A 20,797-nucleotide genomic window follows, 5' to 3' on the forward strand; every position below is an offset into this window, starting at 1 on the left:
GGAGACAAAATCCACCCACTATAACTCCAGGAAGCACAAACTCTCCAGGTGTTCCTTTCCAGGTGGCATTACAAGCACTGGAGATGCTGCCTCCTCCTCGGGTCCCCAGAGCAGGGACAATGGGGCTGAGGAGGAGGGAGAGTGGAGCAGTGAAGGGTGATGCTGATCTGAGCCATTCCCCTCCCTGGCAGGAAGCAGTAAGGTTTTCTTTGCCATCTGCTGGAGGAGCCATAGCTCAGAGCCAGGAGCCAAGACTGGCACATGGAGGGCATCATCCACAGCAATAATCCATGTGGGGAATGGCAGATCCTTTGTGCCCTGATCTGGGCCTAATCTACAGCTGTGCCACTTAAAACCAAGCCTTGTTGATGGCTTTCAGTTTTCCAAGCTACAGCCCCTGGGTACTTTCCTGTCGGCGGCTGGAGTGGTGTGGGATGTGCATCCCCATTAGTGGTACATTTCTCCAGCTCCAGCCTGCTTTTATTGCTGGGAAATGAGCTCTGACTCCTGGAAGTGGTATTTCTTCCTTCTGCCTGACAGCTGGTCGATCCCTGGCCTGGCTGTGCCTCCCCCAGGGCAGGCACACGCCGATGGGCACACAAACTGCAGCAGGGAGCTGGCCCTGTCCTTGGCACAGGAAAGCAGGGCTGAGCAGGGGAAACAGGGAGATCACCTCCAGCAAGTGGAGATGGCTCACTGGGAGCACGTGCTGGGGCCATTAAGGCAGCAGTGGGGATGGGGGACAGTCTCTGGGGAGGATTCCCAGCTCCTGGAGCCTAAACTGTTCCTTCTGCAATCCTTGTGGCTTTTACCCTCCCTGGCTGGTGATTGCCACCATCAGTGCAAATCAGCTGGCATGGGGTGTACCTGAATTAGTCATGCAAACTGAAAATTGATGAAAGAGAAGCAAGATTGAGTTTTGAAGAAGATCATGACCTGTTGTGGTGGCTGTTGGCAAAGGGGCAACAAGCAGAGCCACTGCTGGGGTCTGGGTCCCTTTGCTACCCAGAGCTGTGCTGGCACAGGAGTGACTCTGCTGCTGAGGAGACTGAGAGTTTCTCTGAGCCTTGGCTGGCCTTCATCATCCAGGTTGGTGTCCCATGTGATTTCTGTGATGTGCTGTGATGGAGCAGACTCAACGTTCCTCCTCTCAGGGCTTTTCTCCACCCCACATTCCGGGTTGTGCCAGGATGGAGCAGCCTGTGCTGGTTGGCAGGAGGGGCCTGACGTGGGGCCTTAATTAAATACCTGTCCCTGGTGAGGTGTAGCCTTTCAAGCAGGCTCTCCTCTGCTGAGCAATGTCACCCAGCACGAGGGAGGACAATGACAGTGTGACACTGTCCCAGGACAGCGAGGGCACGGCAGTGCTGGGTTGTTGGCTCGGCACTTTCCTGGGATAGCTTGTATCCTCCATATGGCTTAGTGACTCATGAAAAAACCTTCTCTGTTTGTGTTCCAGTAGTCCCTTTCTTTCTGGCTCTGTGGGATGAGCTGGGCTGTGCCCAGTGCTGCCCTCAGGCTCACCCTGGCTGTCAGGGATGGATGGGTGACCACGGGGTGGCCGGTGCATGGCAGGTGGACATCAGGCAGTGACACTTTGTGCCCTGCATTACTGCTGTGGTGCAAGGGGCTGCGATGGGGGAAGTGACAGGGGAAGCCCTCCTCCTCTCCCTGGGGACCCTGGAGGTTGTGGATGTGGTGAGGGAGGTGCAGGACCTTCCCACCACACTCATGGCCTTTCATCCTCCCTGGCTGTGGTTTGGTCCCCGAGGGAAGGGGGATCACAGCAGCCACTCTGTGATCACCTTTAAATCTTCTGAGCAGCCCCTCTGGCCAGGGGCCTGTCCTGGTGAATAATTCACCGTGTGCTGGCAGGGAGAGTTTTACTCCACTAATTTTGTTTCCATAGAAACTCGTGCGGTCTGTGCTCCAGAGCTCGGGGTGAATCAATACGGGATTTTTCCTCTGCGCAGTGAGCGACGGCCCTTAAACCCTGATGGCAGGAGAGCAGCCTCTGGAGAGGCTGGAGGCTGGGCCTGCTCTGCACAGCCTGTCCCTGCCCGTCCCTGCCTCTTCCTCCTGCCCATCCCTGCCCATCCCTGCCTGTCCCTGCCCATCCCTGCCCGTCCCTGCCTTTGTGGGATGCCCAGGGCCAAATCCTGTGCACCATCCTGGGGCAGGGTCAGCCCAGTCTCATCCCAGTCCACTCCAGTATGTTCCTGCTCTGCAGAGAGATGGAGGGGAAGGGACTGTCTCTACTCTTTCTCCCTTTTTCCCTCCTATCCTTTAATTTCTGTGACCCTTGACCCATAATGGCAAATTAGCAATTGGAATCAGCCATGCTAATTATCCAGGGAGCGGGGTCGGCCCTGTCCCCAGCTGGGTTCAGGTTCCCCCACTCCCCTCTATTAGTCACTGCCCAAACCTAACCCAAAAACTGCCCAGCAGCGAGTCCTCCACACGCCCTGCCCTGAACCAGTCCCCAGGGAATGCCACACACCTTTGTGTCCGCAGGAATTTCTATTTTCTTTCACTCCCAGCTGCTTCCCAGCTTTTGTGCCGAGCAGGGAGCACAAAGGGAGAAGAGGGATAAGCAGCTCAGGACGGGTTTGTGTGACATATGGCGCTCCTGAGGGCTTTGCACAGCGGCTGCGGCCGGCGCCGGGGCAACAACAGCGGCCACGGGGTGCCTGAGCTTCCCTCCTGCCAGCTTGGCACGGGTAAACTGAGGCAGGAGGCTGGGATGGGCGTGGGGCTGTCCCATGGGAGTGCTGTGCGCCTCCAAGGCTCTGAGCTGATGGCTCAGCTGGGCCCTGTGTTTGATGTCGGCGGTGAAAGCCAGGGGAGGAAAGGTCACTGACACCAGCCACCTCCTGCAATAATCTTATATCAGCCTCCCTGCTTTGGGCAGCCTCGTGGATCTAATTTATTACACGTTGATGCAAGGTAGGGTTGAAGAGAGTCGCAGCTGAACCGTACAAAGGGATGCCGGGTCACTTTAATCGCTCACACTTGCTTGACCTATTTTTTTTTTTTAATTCCTTCCTGGAAACCTTATTTCATGTTTGAATTCCCTCAACTATTTTAGGAATGTCGTCCTACCAAGATCAAATTACCTTCAATGAAACCAGCGCAAGGCGGCCTGGAAAGGCAGGCGACTTTCGGACCAGGATCTGGTGCTGCCTCATTACTGTGGGCTTAGTTTGGGGCGGGGGCTGTGCTCCTGCCTTGGAAAACGAGTGAAAGCCGGGGATTAGCGCTGCACAATGCCGAGGAGGGCAGGGCTGGCTCTGCCCGGCCTGGCACGGAGCGCTGGGGGCACCGGGAGCCCTGGCAGCCCTGCGCTGGCAGGGGAAGGTGGGTGCTGGGGTGCAGCCCTGCCTGGCTCCCAGCTGAGTGCCCCCGGGTTTAGCGGGGTGGCTTTGGTGGTTTAGGAGCCAGCTGGCAGCAGTGCAGGGCTGACATCTGGCCGGCTCACAGAAATCTGTCCGGAGGGAGGGCATGGCTCTGCTGGGACAGCAGTGGGTGCATCCCCTCCGGGTGGATGCTGAGTGTTCAGAGTGGTGCCGTGTCCAGGGCTCCCACCTGGGCAGGAATGCTGAAGTGCCGGGATTGGGATCACTGCCTGGCTCTCCCCGTTCCCCTGCACCTGCCCTCGGAGCAAAAGGGGAATTTCCTGCTGCAGAGAGGTACGTGCTGCACAGGTTCCCAAGCAGGGCTTCCTTGTGCTCGCCTCCCTGATTGCTTTTGCTTTTGAAAAGGGCTTAAACCCAGCCATTTTAATACTCGGTAGAACAAGTATTAAAGGAGATCCTCAGGTGCTTATTTGTTTCCATGAAAAAGGATTTGCTCAGAGCAATTTTCCCAGGCTGTGGGCCCAGAGGGGTGCACAGCATTCCCTGAGGCAGAGAGAAGGTGACAAGGGGATTTAGGAGAGACTGGTAGGGGCCCATCCTGCGCATCCTTGGCATGTTTGGTGGTAGAGAATGCATAATTTCTGTTCCTGATCATACACTTTCCATCCCAATTTCAGTCCTGTTACAGTCACACCTGCAGCTGCTGAGCAGTCACGTTCCCAGACTTGTTCCCACATTGAGCAATCCCTTGCAGGGGCCTGGCTGCAGCAGCACTCAGCACATCTGCTCTGGACACAGCCATTACTTCTAGATTAACATCCTTGAGTTCTGAGACTTCTTCCAAGAGTCTTCTCTCCAGGAACTGGGGGAGCTCTCAGCCCTTCTCTCCAAATAATTCTGTGCACGGAAATGCTTCTGCACGTCTGTTCTGCATCCCCAGCTGAGGCACCACAGGCCTGGGCTTGCAGCCACCACGGGCTGGGGAGTGCAGTCACACTGGGTGGTGTCAGCCCTGTCCTGGCTGCACAGGGGGGTCCTGGCTGCTCTGTGTTTTCAGGGGGGATCCATGAGCACAGCGTGGCAGTAGCAGGGGAGAAGGGGCTGGGCAGTATTTGAGCAGTCCCATCTGCTGTCTGAGCCGCAGCAGACACTGGGGAAGGGAATATTCTGGTCTGCACTCGGTGCCAAGGCTGTCCCTGAGCAGGGAGGGCTGTGAGCCATCAGTCCCAGTGCTTTTCCAGCTGCTGGCTCCTCCGGTGGGGCTGTGCTGCTTGCAGCGCCACATTCCGCTCACACCGACCCCCGGGATTATCCAGCTGCTCTATCTAGGCTGGCTGAGCCTCTCCAGAGCTTCCCCTCAGGCCATCCCTCCGTGGAAAAGCCCATTTTTGGGAGGTACAGAGTGCCTGCTGCCAGGGTGGGTGAGAGCAGCCGTGCCCAGGCAGGATGCCCGGGGCACAGGAGATGTTCCTGCCAGGCTGTGAGCGTTATCCCTCCCCAGGAGCCTGGCTGAGGCATTCTGCCTCTGCTCTTGTCCTTGGCTCTGGCAGAGGTGGCTCTGAATGGTGCAAGTCACTGGCAGCCTGGGTGGCAGAAGAGCAGGGTGAACCCGGGGCTGCCAGGGGGAGCTGCCCCCCACAGCCAGCTTGTGTTTGTTGTATTTTATGGGTTTGAGTGGTGAGCCAAGGGCAGCCAAAGCTGTGCCAGTGCCTGAGCACAGTGTGCAGTGAGACAGCAGTTCTGGAGGTGTGTGGGAAAGTGTCCTGTGCTGTCCTGGCAGCGCAGTGACACCAAACACAGCATTTTCAGTGCCAGTCCTGTGCCAGCCTGTGGAGGCACCTGGATAAAAGCTGGTGTGGTTGTGGCATTGTGGCAGCCCTTCCTGCCCCAGTGCTGGCTCTGTGCCTGGCCCCAGCCTGGCACAGGACATCACCTGGCACTTTCTCAGTGGCACAGAGTGCCAGGAGAGCCACCACTGCTGGGTGCTGAGGTGGCCCAGCTGGGTGAGCCAGGAGCAGGCACTGCCAGGACAGGAGGATTTATCCTGTGCTGCCAGGGGGCACAGGGCAGTGCCAGCCACAGCAGTGTCCCTGCTCTCTGCGACCTGTGGGACGGGGACACTCAGACCAGGGGCTTGCAAAGCCTTTAAGCTCCTCCTGGGATGGGCACAGCAGAAGGGCCAGGGATTATGCCTGTGCTGGGTTTGAGGATGGATAACAGCATTCAGGGTCCTTCTGCTGATAACAGGGCAGGAGCTGCTGCCAGGCAGGAGGAAGGCTGGTCAGGCAGCAGGGAAGGAGTGATGCCAGCCTGGTTCTGCACGTGGGGCAGGAGGGCAGAGGGGCCCAGCCTGTGCCCTGAGTGAGGGCTGACTCAACTTCTTCTTTCCTTTTTGGGAAATCCAAAGGATTTTGCTTTTCCTGGCATCTTCCCAGCCCCTCGGTGACACGACAGAAATAAGGGCCAGGAACATGTTGAGCCCCTTGCCCAGCTGCCACGGGGGTCCTGCTGCCCTCCCACTGCTCAGCTGGACACTGCTGCAGACAGCAGGGGCTGGGGAGGATCTCAGGATGCAGCTACCTGTTGGTCTTTTAAATCAACTCCGCTTGCTTTTCCCTGGATTTTAACTCGTGCTGACGTAGTGATTTGCATTTCTTTGGATTAGCAGCTGGACTTTGAAAAATGGGTTTAAAAGCCTTCAGAGCATGTGAAGTGCCCTGGTCTGTGTGGCCCCTGCCAGCCCCGAATTCCTGGGGGGTATCTCAGGGCAGGGAAGGTCCCAACACATTCCCTTGGGACTGTTTGAAGCCAGATGTGCAGTGGAGCCTTTCTGGTGTAAAATATTTTGTCTCCATCCCTGATTTTGTTCATCTTCTGACCAGAAGATTTCCATGGCTCAGCAGGTTGCTGTGCTCAGTGCCACTATCCAGCACTTGCAGGGAGCTGTCCCAGTGCAGTGTTGACTAACACCTCCCCAGAGGGCTGGCAGGGGGATTGCCCGTGCCTGGCACAGCCCTGGCCCTCATGGTTACAGGGAAGCCTTTAAATACACACTCAAAGGTCAAATGCTGGGAGACAAAGGTTCCCCAGCCCAGGTACTTTGGTTACTTTATGGAGATCTGGAGAATTCCACCTGATTTTGGGGGGTTATTTTGCCGTTGGAGGTTTAAAGGTTCCCCAGCCCAGGTACTTTGGTTACTTTATGGAGATCTGGAGAATTCCACCTGATTTTGGGGGGTTATTTTGCTGTTGGAGGTTTATGGCTGGCACAGCATTGCTGAGCCAGTGGTTCTGCACAGAAGCTCGGATCTCCATCCGTGGATGGTGTGTGTGTATCCAGCACAAGCTGTGTTCCCGTGGGTGTCCAGGCTCATTCCCCTTCCTCTTGGAGTAGCCAGATCTTGTAAGGAGGTGTGTACCCTGTGAATGTGTTACAACTCAATTTAATACGTGACTAAACCAGCCATGCAATATTGCAATTAAAGTATAATTCCAGAGGTGTGAACAATGCTGGCTCTTTGCTGGAGTGAGTCAGGGGAGCGGAGGAGGAAGCAGCAGCAGTGTTTTATTAATTGACTCCAGTGGATTTATTTGTCCTCAGTGAATAGAGCCGGGCAGAGCTGTCGGAATCGTTCCTGCTCTGCTCGCACTGCGCTCTCCATGCCTGGCTCCTGGCAAGCTCATCCTGGGCACTGAGAATCGCTGGGATGGAGGCAGTTCCTGGCTGAGTGACCAGTTAAATGGATGTAATGAGTGAGCAGGAGCGAGCTGGGGGCTCCTGGTGCTGTTTGGAAATGGTCCCCTGTGCCCAACAGTGATTCTGCTGCTGCTTTTCCCTGGGTCCTGTCCTGCCTGGGAGCCAGTGCCACGGGGAGGTGGCACTGGATGGCCCCTGGTGACTGGTGCAAATGCTTCCAGGATTACACAAAAGCCAGGGAAGGAGAGCAGAGCGTGCCTGGAGCAGGAATCATCCCTGTGATTCCTCTGGTACCAAGTCAGAGCAGCGCTGTCCCTGGGGATGAAGGTGGGGTAAATTAGCAGTGGGGCAAAAAGTGAGCTTCTCCCCGAGCTCCTGCTGAGTTCCCCATCTATTGCAAGTGTGTTTTGTTCTCAGCAGCCTCTGGAAGCCCCTTGGAGCAGCTCGGGGCTGTGGCTGGCACAGGGGCTGAGCACTGGGGACGTGGCTGTCACACATGGTCTTGCTGGGCAGGGGAGAGCCCAGGTGACCTTCAGAGGTGACTGCTTCTCTTAATGGCTTGGAATCTGATTATACCATTTTGCTAAGAAATGTGCTTGGCACGTTCTTCTGCATTAAATACCATTTAGGGACAGTTATCCTGAACTCTCTGCCTGCCGCTTAGGAAAAAGCCTTTGAAAATTATATTATGGATCAAAAGTGTTCTTGGGGTAATTCTGTTTCAAACAGTGGAGTTAATCCAGAACTGAATTTGGCCCTGCATTTTCAAACGAGAAGCAGTAGCTGTATAATCTGTTTATGGTTTTAAAGTGAATGTTAATCTTGGATTTGGTAGCTTTTCCAAAAGGTCGATTCGCCGTGCTGCCGAGCATTTTAGCCCCCTGCTCTGACACTCTCATGGAGCCGACTCCATGTTTTATTTTAAGAGTGATTTTACTGTGTTTATAAATACACGTCAAACCTGGAAACGTTAAATCTGGGCAGCCCTGAGCAGTGGAAGTAATGCCACTTTTCTTGCCTTGCATTTTGCCGCTACAACTCCTGGCGTGGCACGTGCAGGCTGGCTGCAGGGATGGCTCAGTCCCACGAGGATGGGTGGAACGGAACCAACTGTCCCCTGCTGAGACAGGGGAGCCCCTGGGTGCTGTCCCCTGGGTGCTGCCCTGGGTGCTGTCCCTGGGTGCTGCCCTGGGTGCTGCCCCTGGGTGCTCTCCCTGGGTGCTGTCCCTGGGTGCTGTCCCTGGGTGCTGCCCTGGGTGCTGCCCCTGGGTGCTGCCCTGGGTGCTGCCCTGGGTGCTGTCCCTGGGTGCTGCCCTGGGTGCTGCCCTGGGTGACTCTGTGTCCCCTCCGCAGGTGGGAGGATGCAGCCGTGCGCCGGGGGCTGACGCGCGGAGCCGCCGGCCGCGGGGAGCGGGACCCCCGCCGCCCACCCATGGTCCCGGCTGGCAGCCGGGGCAGCCCCCCGTGAGGAGGGGCACGGGCACGGCCGGGACGCGGGCAGCGAGCCCCCGCAGCCATGACGAGCCTGTTCCGCCGGAGCAGCAGCGGCGGCGGCTCCCGCGGCGGCTCCTCCGCCCAGGAGCTCAACAACAGCCGCCCCGCCAGGCAGGTGCGGCGCCTGGAGTTCAACCAGGCCATGGAGGACTTCAAGACCATGTTCCCCAACATGGACTACGACATCATCGAGTGCGTCTTGAGAGCCAACAACGGCGCCGTGGACGCCACCATCGACCAGCTGCTGCAGATGAACCTGGACGGCAGCGGCTGTGACGACAGCTCGGACTCGGAGGACAGCATCCCCCCCGAGGTACTGCCTGGGGCTCCCCTCTCTGGGCTCTGCCTTCCAGGGCTGGGTCGCCATCCGTGGGCACAGCAGTCTCATCCTGCCTCCTCCTGCCTGGGCACGGTGCTGCTCAACTGCTGCAGGCAGGCAGAGTGCCCAGATCAGCTGGGTTGCTGCACCAAAGATTGTCTTGGGCAGTGCTTGAGGCTCGAGCCAAGTGTTCTCCCCCCCTCTCCCTAACCCCAAAACCCAACAGAGACCCTTCTGCTGCTGTCAGAGAGACTCCCTGCAAGGATAGGCTCAGCCACCCTCTTCCCTTGAAATCAGTACCTCCAAACTCCACCAAACCCCCCCTGGGTGCAGGAGGCCCAGTGCCAGCACGTTGCCCCTCTGCAGCAGCATTCAGCCTGTGCCCTGCCTGTTTTGCTGCTGCACGTGGGGCTGTGGCCACTGGGGAGCATCTCCTTGTCCTGCCCTCACCCCATCCTCTCACCTGCAGATCTTGGAGCGGACCCTGGAGCCGGACAGCTCGGACGAGGAGCCCCCTCCTGTGTACTCCCCTCCTGCCTACGAGAGCCAGGCCTTGGGCAGCCGCTACCCCCGCGCCCCACCCACGCCCCCGCCCAGGTGAGCCCCAGCCCCACAGAGCCCCCGCTCCTGGGCACCTGTGCCAGCACGGGGGGTCAGGCAGTGTCAGCAGCCCCTGCTCCTGGGCACCTGTGCCAGCACGGGGGTCAGGCTGTGCCAGCACAGGGGGTCAGGCAGTGTCAGCAGCCCCTGCTCCTGGGCAGCCTGTGCCAGCATGGGGGTCAGGCTGTGCCAGCACGGGGGTCAGGCAGTGTCAGCAGCCCCTGCTCCTGGGCACCTGTGCCAGCACGGGGGTCAGGCTGTGCCAGCTGGCCCTGGCACAGCCCTCTGGCCCTGCTCCTTATGGGGTCCAGTGAGACAAAGCCAAGGGAGATGAATGAAGCTCACAGCTGGCTCAAAAATCCCTGTGAGGGTCTGAAACACGAACAGCTGAGGGGCCGGAAAGCCGCTCTGGCAGTGTGTGGAATGGCAAAAATCAGCTCCGGGGGCGGGAGCACTCTTTGCTGCTGCTGGAAAACACCAGGTGCTGGGCAGCCCCACCCCGGCTCCTCACACACACCTCGGCTGGCTCTCACTTGGCCCCTGGCAGCACTGCTCTGGCTGTAGCTGTGGGGCAGCAGGTGTGAGCCCTGGGCACCTCTGTGCCTGCCCCTGCCCTCTGTGCAGGCTGGGGGTGACACTGGGTGAGAGACGTTTGTCGGCTTCGGGGGCAAATCCCTGCAGTGCTGGGGCTCCACCAGGCTGGGCTTTGGGAGTCTGAGTGAAACAGGGGGAGAAGGAAAACCCAGCGTGCAGAGTTGCAGGGCAGGGCTTGAAATACAGCTCCCAAATATTCCAAACCCTTTAGGAAAGCTTTCACTCTCCACAGCTGATAGTAACATTGGAGGTTTGAGGATGTGCTGGGGTTTTGGTGTTTCCAGGAGCTGGTGGAGCTGGGCAGGCTCTGCTGTGCCAGGCTCTGCTGTGCCAGGCCCTGTGCCACGCTGCCACAGCAGGTGTTGGTGGGTTTTTGCTGGTGGAGCTGGGCAGGCTCTGCGGTGTCAGGTTCTGCTGTGCCAGGCCCTGCTGTGCCAGGCCCTGTGCCACGCTGCCACAGCAGGTGTTGGTGGGTTTCTCCTGAGCTGTGTTGCCCTGCAGGACGGACGTGCCCGGCCCTGGCAGCTCCGTGCACTACAGGAACTGGAACCCGCCGCTGCTGGGCAACCTCCCTGAGGACTTCCTGCGCATCCTGCCCCAGCAGACAGCTGGCACACAGGTGAGTGTGGCCACCCACCCCTTCCAGCCTGCCCCGTGGGGTGGCATGGGCACCATCCCAGTCCTCAGCCACCCTGAGCCTGCAGCATCAGCACATCTGGGCACCAGGTGTGGACTAACCCGAAAGTTTTGGAGCGTGTCCTGTTCAAGAGACTGAAGCGGGCAAGGGGTGAAAGAGATCTCAGCAAAGCTTAGATATTTTTCCTGCATTATCCCAGTGATTAGTGCCAGAAATGCCACTTGCCATAAGCATCTAATATTTTCAATTATTTGAAAATCTTGCCTGCTGCCCTGGTGAGGAACAGCAGGACCAGTAATGCTCCTAAGGAGAGCAGCACTGCCAGGGCACTTGAGGGCTGCTGCAGTGGAATTTGGGTGGGAAACCTAAGTGCAAACCTGAGGATTTGGCCTGGGAAATCAGAGTCCACATGTGCTCCATGTTTGTTTTAAGCCACAAGGTTTGGGTGCCAGCAGCAGGGCAGGCAATGGGCAGCATCCCATGGGGAACAACATGGGATGCCCAACACATGCTGGGCATCCTGCTCAGCTCCAGGCATAATCTGGGGCCTCCATCGACCCTTTGCTAACACAGGAACCCCTAAATGGATCCAGCACCCTCCTGGCATGGAGAGGGCTGGGGGACTGCAGGCACCCTGCTCCTCGCTCTCGTTTTGTCTCCAAAGGCAGCCTGCCACGTTTTCATGAATGATTGCCCTGCAAGTTGAGCTGCACGGGCTCTATTACCTTTCTGGGAATAGGAGCGTGCCAATTCATTTGGGCTCAGGGGGAGGAGAGGAGCAGCTGCCCTTTTCTTTCCCCAGTAATTGTGTGCTTTTGCTTTTTATGGCTCTCTGGGAGCAGCTACAAATCAGATAAATATTGTAGGCAGGGATGAGGCTGTGCCGCAGCGTGCGGCTGTGCTGCTCCCCAGGTGTGAGGCGTTTGTCAGCAGGACACTGCAGACTCTGCTCTTTGAGATGAGAGATAAAGCAGCCATGCTGCTGAGACCCTTCTCGTACCTCCACAACTTTATACCTCTGCTATGGCACAGCCATAAAGTTAAAAATCCCTGCCAGCCTGTGCTCTGCCAAAGGAGCTCCAAAAGGTTCCCACGTGGGATGTGCGTCCCCTCTGCCCTGTCCCCCTTCCCAAGGGGCAGAGGCAGAGATGCCCTGTCCCCCTTTGTCCCTTTTACCCTGGGCTGTGGGGCAGAGGAGGGAGGGACCCCTCTGGGGGCAGCACTCAGTGCCCATCGGGGCTGGGGTATTACAGAGGGGCAGAAACGCCCGAGGTGCTGCTGCAGGGACCCCCGAGAGCAGCACCCACGGTGTGCCACGTTTGCCTCCCCAGGGCTCCCCCGGGTGCCGGCAGCCCGTGCCACGGGGGCTGGTGCCACGGGGCCAGGGCTCGCTGGAGCAGGAGCGCCGATGGAAGCAGTACCTGGAGGACGAGCGGATCGCGCTCTTCCTGCAGAACGAGGAGTTCATGAAGGAGCTCCAGAGGAACCGGGATTTCCTTCTCGCCCTGGAGAGAGGTGAAAGGGCCTTCAGAAACTTCTGCTTGTTGGACGCGTGCCCTGCTGTGACTCTGGCTGCTGGCAGCAGTGCCCTGCCCGTGGGATCAGGGCTTGTGCCAAAGCAGAGCCAGTACCAGACGTGGCCAGGCTGGGGCTGGGGGTCTGAGCTGCCCGCAGGGGTGGGCTGCTCCCTGGACTCCTGCTCTCCTCCCCCTGCCCACCCCTCTGCAGCATCCCTGGCAGAGCCCAGAATCCATTGCAAGGAGCTTTGGGAATGGGCTCTGAGCCCTCCCCAGCCCTGTCAGTGGTGCTCTGCAGGGTCCTGGCAGCACCGTCACTGCAGGTGGCAGGAAAACCACGGCGTGTGTGCTTGTGGTGGGTGGGCAGTTCCTCTGCTGCTGCGGGCTCCCACCGCAGTGCTTGTGGTGTCTGTGCAGAAGCAAAGCCCCAGCTGCCTCCCTTGCCAGCAGCCTGTCCCTCAGCAGCCACGGGGCTGCGAGGGGAGAGGGGAGCAGAGCCATGTGCTCTGCCTCGAGGGTCTGATCGAGCGGGCACTGCGCTTTTTGTGTTTCAGATCGATTGAAATATGAGTCAAAAAAATCCAAGTCGACTGGTGTTGCTGTCAGCAACGACTTTGGTTTCTCCTCCATATTATCAGGTAACTTCCAAGACACCCATGAGCGTTGTCTCTGCACAGCAGGACCCCCCACAGCCCCTGCATTCCCATCCCTCTGCCCAGCTGCCTCCAGAGTGGCTGTGGAGGGAGGAAATGGCTGATGCCTCCCTGCTGCCCTCCCAGCACGGGAGAGGAGCTGGTGGCTCCTGGGGGTGGGTGCTCCTGCCCTCCCCATGTGGAGGTGCTCCTGCATCCTGCTTCCATCCATCCCTGCCCTCCCTGCCTGGGCTGGAGCAGAGGATTGTGCCTGCAGGCATAATGACTGTTCTGGGTAATCCTGATTAACCTCGGAGCAGAGTAGCTGCCCAGAGTCAGAATTAGAGCTGGTGTCTGTCGATGGCCCCGTGTGGGGCTGGGTGAGCCTGGGCAGCCTGGCAGGGCTCCAGCTGGGCTCACAGACCTGGGGAACAGGGACATGGCTCTGGGTCTCTGGCTCCCTGACCCAGCTGGGCTTGCTCCTGATCCACTGGGTAGCATCATCCAATACCCAGAGCAGAGTCAGAGCCCGGGGGAGTTTGGAGCTGCTGACCCTGCAGGGAGGTGCTGGTGCTGGCACTGAGCACCTGGAAGGGTGTGCTGCCAGCCCACAGCTCTGCACTCCCAGTCCCAGGGGTTGTGTCCCCACAGGGTCCCCATCCAGAGCCAGCACCCTCATCCACCTGCTGTGGCCAGCTCTGCCCTTTGCTGCTGCTGGAGTTGGAAGTCCCAGCCCCTCAGGCCCTCGTGTGAGCCGTGTTTGCCTTGCAGGTGAGGGAGCTCCCTCTGGACCCAGCGAGGCCGGGGCCGTGTCCGACGATGCCTTATTCCGAGACAAGCTCAAACACATGGGGAAGTGTGAGTGCTGGGCAGGGCCCGTGCTGCAGCCTGGCAGGGCTGCAGGGCACTGGGAGTGGGGTGGGCAGGGTACCTGCCACTCTCCCAAACTCATCCTCTCTCTGAGGACTCACAGCCTGCTTTTCCCACCACAAACTAGACCCAGGTCCTTGGGTGGCCCCAGCTGGGCTGCAGGCACTGGGGACACTGGGAGGGGTGGGTAAGGAAGGTCATGAAAATCCCAGAAAAAGGGGAAAACATGAGCACCTCCCAGCAGGGACCAAGGTGTCCCTGTCTCCCTCTCCGAGTCTGGGCATCACCACAGGGTGTTGGGTGTGGGTGGCTCTCACACCCCTGGCCCTGCCCCTCTCCTTTCCCCTGCCCGTGGCAGCTTTGGGAAGGGGTTTTGGGTGAGACCCTCACCCAGCTGCTTCCTTCCAGCCACGCGCAAGAAGCTGTTTGAACTCGCCAGAGCCTTCTCCGAGAAGACGAAGATGAGGAAATCAAAAAGAAAACACTTGTTGAAGCACCAGGTGTATCCTGAAAGGGGCTGTGGGGCAGGGGGCCTCCCCAAGGGCTCCTCTGTGGCTGGGGTGTGGGCTGGGAAGGGTGGCTGTGGTCCATGGCCACATCCTGGCCCCACAGGTGGTTTTCCTTAGCGGAGGGTGCAGGATGGGGACAGCGGCTTCCACGGCAAATCTCCTCGATGACGTGGAGGGACATGCATATGGTAAGGAGTGCTGTGCCAGGCTGTGCTGGCCTTGGCACAGCTGGGTCCACAGCCCCACATCACCCCAGGGCTGGCTCAGGTGTGAACGCCTGGCAGAAATACCCCTGTGGGCCAAAATCCTCCACCCAGTGCTCTGGGAGAAATCCCCCAAGTCCCCCTGGGGATTCTCTCTCTGAGCAAGGAACCCCTGCCCTGGGGAAAGCTGGGCTGCCTCCCCCCGGGCTGCTCCCCGGAGCGGGGCCGTGGTGTGGAGGTGGCTGCAGCCCCCGCCTGCCTCTGCCTTCCAGATGAAGATTTCCAAGCACGGCGGCAGCAGCTCCGGGAGGAGGAGGAGACGCCGAAGGAAGGGCAGTAACCGGTGAGAGGCACCTGGGGATGGGTGATCGCTTGGGTGTGAGTGGCCCAGCGTGGCTGGAGGACGGGCCAGTCATTTAGGCTGGGTCCAGAGAGTGTCCGGGTGGGGACAAGCCCCATCGGTGGCCACGGCTGCTGTCACTGTGTGGCTGAGGCTGAGCACGTGCTCTTCTCTTTCCCCCTTCCCCTCCCTGCAGGTCCCAGCTCTGGGGTTTCTTGCTGGCACAGGACGTGCACGAGGCTTCATCAGGAGATGGCTGAAAAAGGAAAAACCCACCCAACAAATCACACAGATTTTGGCTGTTCCCCCTCTGCTGCTGTACTCCTCTGAAGTACAAGTATCGAAGTGAGGCACGACGTTTTCTTACCGGTGGTTTGAAAACAACTTTTCCTATGGAGAAAATCAGCCAAAAAGGAAAAAAAAAAAGGAAAAAACAAGCGGGCAGCTGCTGCGAGCGGCTGCGGAGGAGGCAGCGAGCTCAGGCTGGGGAGGGCAGCCCCGCCTGCCCCTCAGCTGGCGGCACAGGAGGGATGAAATCAGCCGTACTAACGAGGATCCAGTCCCACGGGGGCCTGCCTGGCCGGAGCACTCCTGAACATATCTGTAGTGGTCTGATGTAACTTCACTCTGCGCACACCGGGACAAAAACCACGTGGGAAAGGGAAGCTAACAGCCGTTGTCTATTATTGCTAGGAGTAATGAGCAGAGGTTCAGATCAGGTGATAGTCAAATAATATAAATTGTTTATAAAAGGAAAGGCCTTCTTTTCCTAGGCGTTTCACTTTGAATTAAACCTTTGCCTTCGGCATTGCTGCAACTGCCTTGAAGTTGGGAAGCTTTGTGCCACGGGGCAGCACCAAGGGCTGGATTTCACACCAGTTTCACCCTCGCTGATGGAGCAGGACATTTCCCACCGGGTGTGGGGTGCTGGGGGTGCTCCCGGAGTCTGGGAGCTCCAGGGATGCCCCTGCTGTAGGTGAGAGGCAAAGCCCAAGCCAGGGGCTGGCAGGGCTGGTGGAGGTGCTTTAGCACGGGGTTTGTGCCAGGGCTTGGGGGCACTGCTGGGTTTGGTGCGGGGCAGGAGCAGAGCCCCTTCCTCGTGCCCGCAGCGCCGGAATCCTGCAGCTCTCAGAGATGCTGTCAGGCTAAAAATAATTACATAAACAAATTCCTTCGCTGTGTAAGTAATGAGTGACGAGCGTAAAGTCAGAATTCGCTCCCGCCAGCACATTTTCTTCTCCTTTATCGGCACAGCGTTCCCTGCCAAATGCAGGAGGTGGCTCTAGACGTGCCTGTTTCACTCCCTGCCTCCTGCCAACCAGCACAAATGTTGCAGGATTGGAGCTGTGAAGGCGGCAGACGCAGAAGCCCCAGCCATCAGACACTCACGCAACTGTTTTCCCTGCCTCTCCGCGGGGTTTGGTAACAAAAGTCCCCCTTGCAGGCGCTGGCTCCCGGCAGGCTCCTTCAGTCCCAGCGGAGCCCGCGTGCCTTTGAAGTGGACGCCAAGATTTCCAGATTTCCTCTCCCGGCAGCGCTGCAGCTGCTGCACCTGTTGAGCGCTGCTGTCGTCCCCTCCAGCCCTGCTGGGGATGGGAGCATCCCCTCAGCTTCACTTTCTCCTGGTTCCTGGCCAGGAGCAGGGCTGCTTCCAGGTGTCTGGGGCTGCAGGCTCTGTGTGGTGTCTCTGTAGCACAAAACTCCTGCAGCACCGGCGCTCAGACGAGTTCTGGGGTGCCGAGGGCCAGGGCAGGTGCAGTGGGCTGGGAACACCCTGGGATGCCAGCAAGCTTTGGGCTCCTAAAATAAATCAAAGCAGCAGAATTCCCACCCCAGCCAGCCCGTACCAGTTTTGGTGTCCTCTCCTTTGCTTTTGAAGACTGAAGAGCAATCCTGAGTCGCGGCAGCACAGTGACAGGTTAAAGCCACCCCAAGCCACGCTGGTGTCCCACACCGTGGGCAGCACCCCTGCTCCTGTGGTGTGCACAACTGCCAGGAGTGCTGCAAGGCACAGGATGCCCCGGGCTGCCCTGCCCAGGGCAGGATGGAGCTCTGGAGGAGCACCTGGCTCAGGGTGCAGGGAATCAGGGAACGGAAAATCCTTTAGTCCCTGGGTGGGATTTCCATTCTGAGAGAGCTGAGGAGAAGGAGGGGCTCCTGGCCTGCCCTCGCTGGCCCTGGGGGCCCTGCGAGGCTGCCGTTCCTGCTTCCCAGTCCAAAGCAGCTCTGCATATTTGGAAGAAAATCAAACTTGGAAGCGGATCAGCCCGTCACCATTCCAGCGCCTCTCCGCCACGGCGGGCTGTGGTGCCAGGGAAGTTTCCATGAGCGCAGGAAGCACCGGCAGGGAATTCTGCAATCCCGGAGCCGGGCTGGCCCCAGGGCCGGGCTGGGCACGGGCTGGCTCCTGGGGATGGGTTGTGCTTCCCTGGGGAGGCTGGCACACGGCCACAGGGCAGTGCTGTGCCCCGCTGCCTTCGGGGCAAAGAGGGGGACACTGTCCCTGCCCCCAGGGTGCTCCTTTAGGGACACCTGGGTCACACCTGGGTCACCTCTGGGAGCCAGCCCAGGTGTGCTGGCTCTGCTTTCTGCCTGAGCTCGTCCCCTCTGCTCCCACTGAGAGAGGGACAGCAAGGAAGGGCAGCCGGGGCTGGGAGCTGGGGAGGGGACAGGCAGGACAGGTGGGTGGCAGTGCCCAGCCCTGCTGGCTCTGACCCCGCTGGGGTCCTGCACCAAATCTCCATGGTCACCACAGGGCTCTGGGCACGGCTTGGCCACCACCACCCCCCAACAAGTTGCCCCTAAACATCCCAGGCCAGGCACAGCCTCTGGGTGATGTCACTCTGTGCCCATGTCAAAATATCCTGGAGGCACCAAGCATCTTTTTAATGGAAATGGAGAGGGGTTTTTGTGTCCTGTAAAAAAATAAAAACCAGGTCTACGGAGTGCAAAGGCCACAAACCTGGCTTGGGAGCCAAAATGCATTTCTTACGTAAAAATGTACAATTCTCAGTGATGTTTGTATCGTTTCTCTACATTACAGAAAGCTTTCGAAAGAACAAACTGATCTGTGGTGTGTGTGAGTGTGGCTATTTTAGAATTTATTTCCATAAGTGATTTTTTTCTTAAAGATGTTTAATAGTAATTCCTATAATAAAGTCCTGTTGTACTCTTCACGCTGTATATTTTTTAACACTGTGTATTTTTCTATTCTTTACAGGGGGAAGAAGAAAGAAAGGGGGCTGGGGAGGGAAGGGGCAGCTCCAGCCCAGCCCCAGCTGTGCCTCTCAGATGCAAACGCCCCAAATCTGCCCTGGTTTGCTGCTCCTGATGGGGCTGAATTTGTGCCCGGTGGTTTCCTCAATAACCCATGAGCCATCCCTGGGGAAGCAGTGTCAGGGCCGGGGGGCACACGGAGCATCCCCCTGACTTTCAGGGACAGCACAGAACCCCCCTGTCCTGTGCCGGCTTTCATTTCCCGGCAGGATCGGAGCTTTCCAGCCTCGGGAACCTTCCCTGTGAAAGAAAAGCCTGTAAAAAGTCAGGGCATTATTGCCTTAAATGTCAAAAGCAGCGAAAGGCTGGAGGCAGCTCCCTCTGGAATTGCTCTCCTCGCAGGGACAGGGCTCTGCTTCCCGGCTGGGGCTGCCTGGGGATGGGGATGGGGCTGGGCTCGTCCGAGCCCGGCCATCCCCGCTGGCCCTGGTCTGCCGTGGAAATGTACTGCCCCCTTGCTCCGCCGGGCTGCAGGCTGCGAGCGGGGCTGCTGCGGCTTGTGCACCGAGCTGGGACCCGCTGGGACCCGCTGGGGACACACTGGGGACACACTGGGGCTGCTGCAGCTTGTGCACCGAGCTGGGACACGCTGGGGACACACTGGGGTCACACTGGGGCTGCTGCGGGGATGCACCGAGCTGGGAACACACACTGGGATCCCTGGGGTCACACTGGGGCTGCTGCAGCTCACACAGCGAGCTGGGAACACACGCTGGGATTTTCTGGGGTCACTCTGTCTGTGGGGCTGCCCAGGGCGGGCTCCGGCCATGGGGCAGCCCCCGGGCAGGGCTGGTGCTGTGCTGACCCCGCTGTCCCTGGTGTGGATCCCGCTGTCCCCTGTGCTGATCCCATGTCCCCTGTGCTGATCCCATGTCCCCTGTGGTGTTTTTATTTTTTTTTTTTTTTTTTTTATAAGTCAGGGTGGATTTTTGGGGTAAATAATTTCTTTTTTTTTAAATAAATTGGTGGGGATTTTTTAATTAATTGGGGTGTTTTTTAATAAATTGGGGTTTTTTTTAAAATAAATTGGGGTGGGGTTTTTATTGAATAAATCTGAGTGAGTTTTTTTTTAATAAGTTGGGGTGGTTTTGGGATAAATCGGGGGTGTTTTTTTTTAATAAATCAAGGGGTTTTTTTTAACAAGTTTGGGTGGGTTTTTTAGTAAATCAGGGTGTTTTTTAATAAATCGGGATTTTTTTCAATAAATCAGGGTGTGTTTTAATAAATTGTGATTTTTAAAAAAATAAATCAGGGGTTTTTTAACAAATCAGGGTGGGTTTTTCAATAAATCAGGAATTTTTTTAGTAAATCAGGGTAGATTTTTTAAATAAATCAGGGTGGTTTTTTAAATAAATTAGGATTTTTTAAAAATAAATCAGGGTGTTTTTTGATTAAATTGGGGTGGGTTTTTGGAATAAATTGGGGTGAACTTTTTCATAAATCAGGGTGGATTTTCTCATAAATCAGGGTGGATTTTCTCATAAATCAGGGTGGTTTTTTAATAAATCAGGGTGGATTTTTTAAATAAATCAGAGTGGTTTTTCTCATAAATCAGGGTGTTTTTCTCATAGATCAGGGGTTTTTTTTCATAAACCAGGGTGTTTTTCTCATAAATCCGGGTTTTTCCCATAACCCAGGGCGGGTTTGTGCCCTGCCCCGTTCCCAGCAGAGCTGGGGGCTCCTCTGGCCCTGCTCTGCTGCTGCCCCCCTGGCTCAGCTGCAGACCCACAGTTCCCCTCTGTGAGCAGGAGGTTCTACAGAGTTTATGGCAACGGCCCCAAGCCCTTCGAGCTGACCCAGTTAAACTTCAAATCCACTTGCCAGAGGTGAGATGATGGAACCAGAAATGTCCCTGAGGCTCCTCTCCCCTTCAGTCTGGGAGCATCTCTGAGTGTCAAAACCAACTTTGCCATGCAGGTTTGTTGAGAAATACAATGAGCTGGAGAAAGAAGGGAAAATTGAGGAGGAGAAACTGTTTGAAGAAACAGGAAAAGCCCTCTTGGCCAGTGGGATCCTTCTGCAGAGGAGAGGAGTGGATAGAGTGAGTATTGAACTGCCACAGGGGTTGGGAGAACTCCACTCCCAGCCCTCGGTGCTGGGAGATGAAATCCTCATTTCATGTGTCTCAAAGTGTCCTGGCTGTGCACAGAAAGCTTTCCTCTGGGCCATGAACAGGCTGAGGGGCTTGGAGGGGTTCCAAAAGGTGTTTTTCTGGAGATGAAATTGGGTAATCATTCAAATAATCCATGATGCATCTGTATGAAGCATCTGGAACTTTGTATTTTGAATTTGGAGGTCAGCAGCCTCTCTGGGGACACTGTGCTGTGAATGAAACTCCTCCTGCACACCCAGGGGCTGCTGCTCCCCTGTCACCCTTCAGAAGCTCTTCCCCTGCTCCGTGTGAGCTTTCCTGTCCTCCCTGCAGGCCTCCAGGGACCCTGCCCTGCAGCTGCAGGAGAAGAGGAAGGACGGGGAGCAGCCACCAGAGCTGGCAGGGACACACAGGGAGGGTCCCTGTCCCTCCTGACAGCCCTGTCACCTGCCAGACCTCCCTGGGGACACCCCCTGAGGAGCAGGGCCTGGTGCCCCCCATGGCACACGTGTTCCCCTCTGTCCAGCTCCACAGGGATAAAGTCACAGAAAATCTTAATTTTTGTTAGTGTTCACGACTGTTTTCTGCGATGGAGTTGGAAAATACCGAGTGTAAAAGTGGAAAATTAAAACATTTTCTTTAAAAACTGGGAGTTCTGCCT

At 57.4% G+C, this 20,797-nt stretch overlaps 1 protein-coding gene and 1 long non-coding RNA gene across 3 annotated transcripts; both read left to right on the forward strand.

Annotated features, from left to right (window-relative positions):
• Nucleotides 1–8,406: 8,406 nt before the first annotated feature.
• CUEDC1 (CUE domain containing 1) lies at nucleotides 8,407–17,951 on the forward strand. 2 transcript variants are annotated; one of them, XR_005628854.1, is made up of 11 exons: nucleotides 8,407–8,860; nucleotides 9,336–9,463; nucleotides 10,562–10,679; nucleotides 12,029–12,212; nucleotides 12,769–12,852; nucleotides 13,618–13,704; nucleotides 14,125–14,218; nucleotides 14,355–14,413; nucleotides 14,701–14,771; nucleotides 14,965–15,487; nucleotides 16,213–17,951. XR_005628854.1 is itself a non-coding variant. In XM_039720901.1 (10 exons), exons 1-9 carry the CDS (start codon nucleotides 8,570–8,572, stop codon nucleotides 14,766–14,768), a joined length of 1,113 nt encoding a protein of 370 aa, XP_039576835.1. In that variant the 5' UTR covers nucleotides 8,407–8,569; the 3' UTR covers nucleotides 14,769–14,771; nucleotides 14,965–15,954. The 2 variants fall into 2 exon arrangements, 1 of the variants encoding a protein (XP_039576835.1); XM_039720901.1 differs by lacking the exon at nucleotides 16,213–17,951 and having other exon boundaries at nucleotides 14,965–15,954.
• A 1,714-nt stretch (nucleotides 17,952–19,665) lies between these two features.
• Nucleotides 19,666–20,597, forward strand: LOC120507744. The gene is made up of 3 exons (XR_005628836.1): nucleotides 19,666–19,870; nucleotides 19,962–20,085; nucleotides 20,470–20,597. It is a non-coding gene; the product is annotated as an uncharacterized LOC120507744 (long non-coding RNA).
• The last annotated feature ends 200 nt before the right edge of the window (nucleotides 20,598–20,797 follow it).

The sequence above is a fragment of the Passer montanus genome, unplaced genomic scaffold (assembly GCF_014805655.1).
Source record: "Passer montanus isolate IOZ18808 unplaced genomic scaffold, ASM1480565v1 scaffold44, whole genome shotgun sequence".
NCBI lineage: Eukaryota > Metazoa > Chordata > Aves > Passeriformes > Passeridae > Passer > Passer montanus.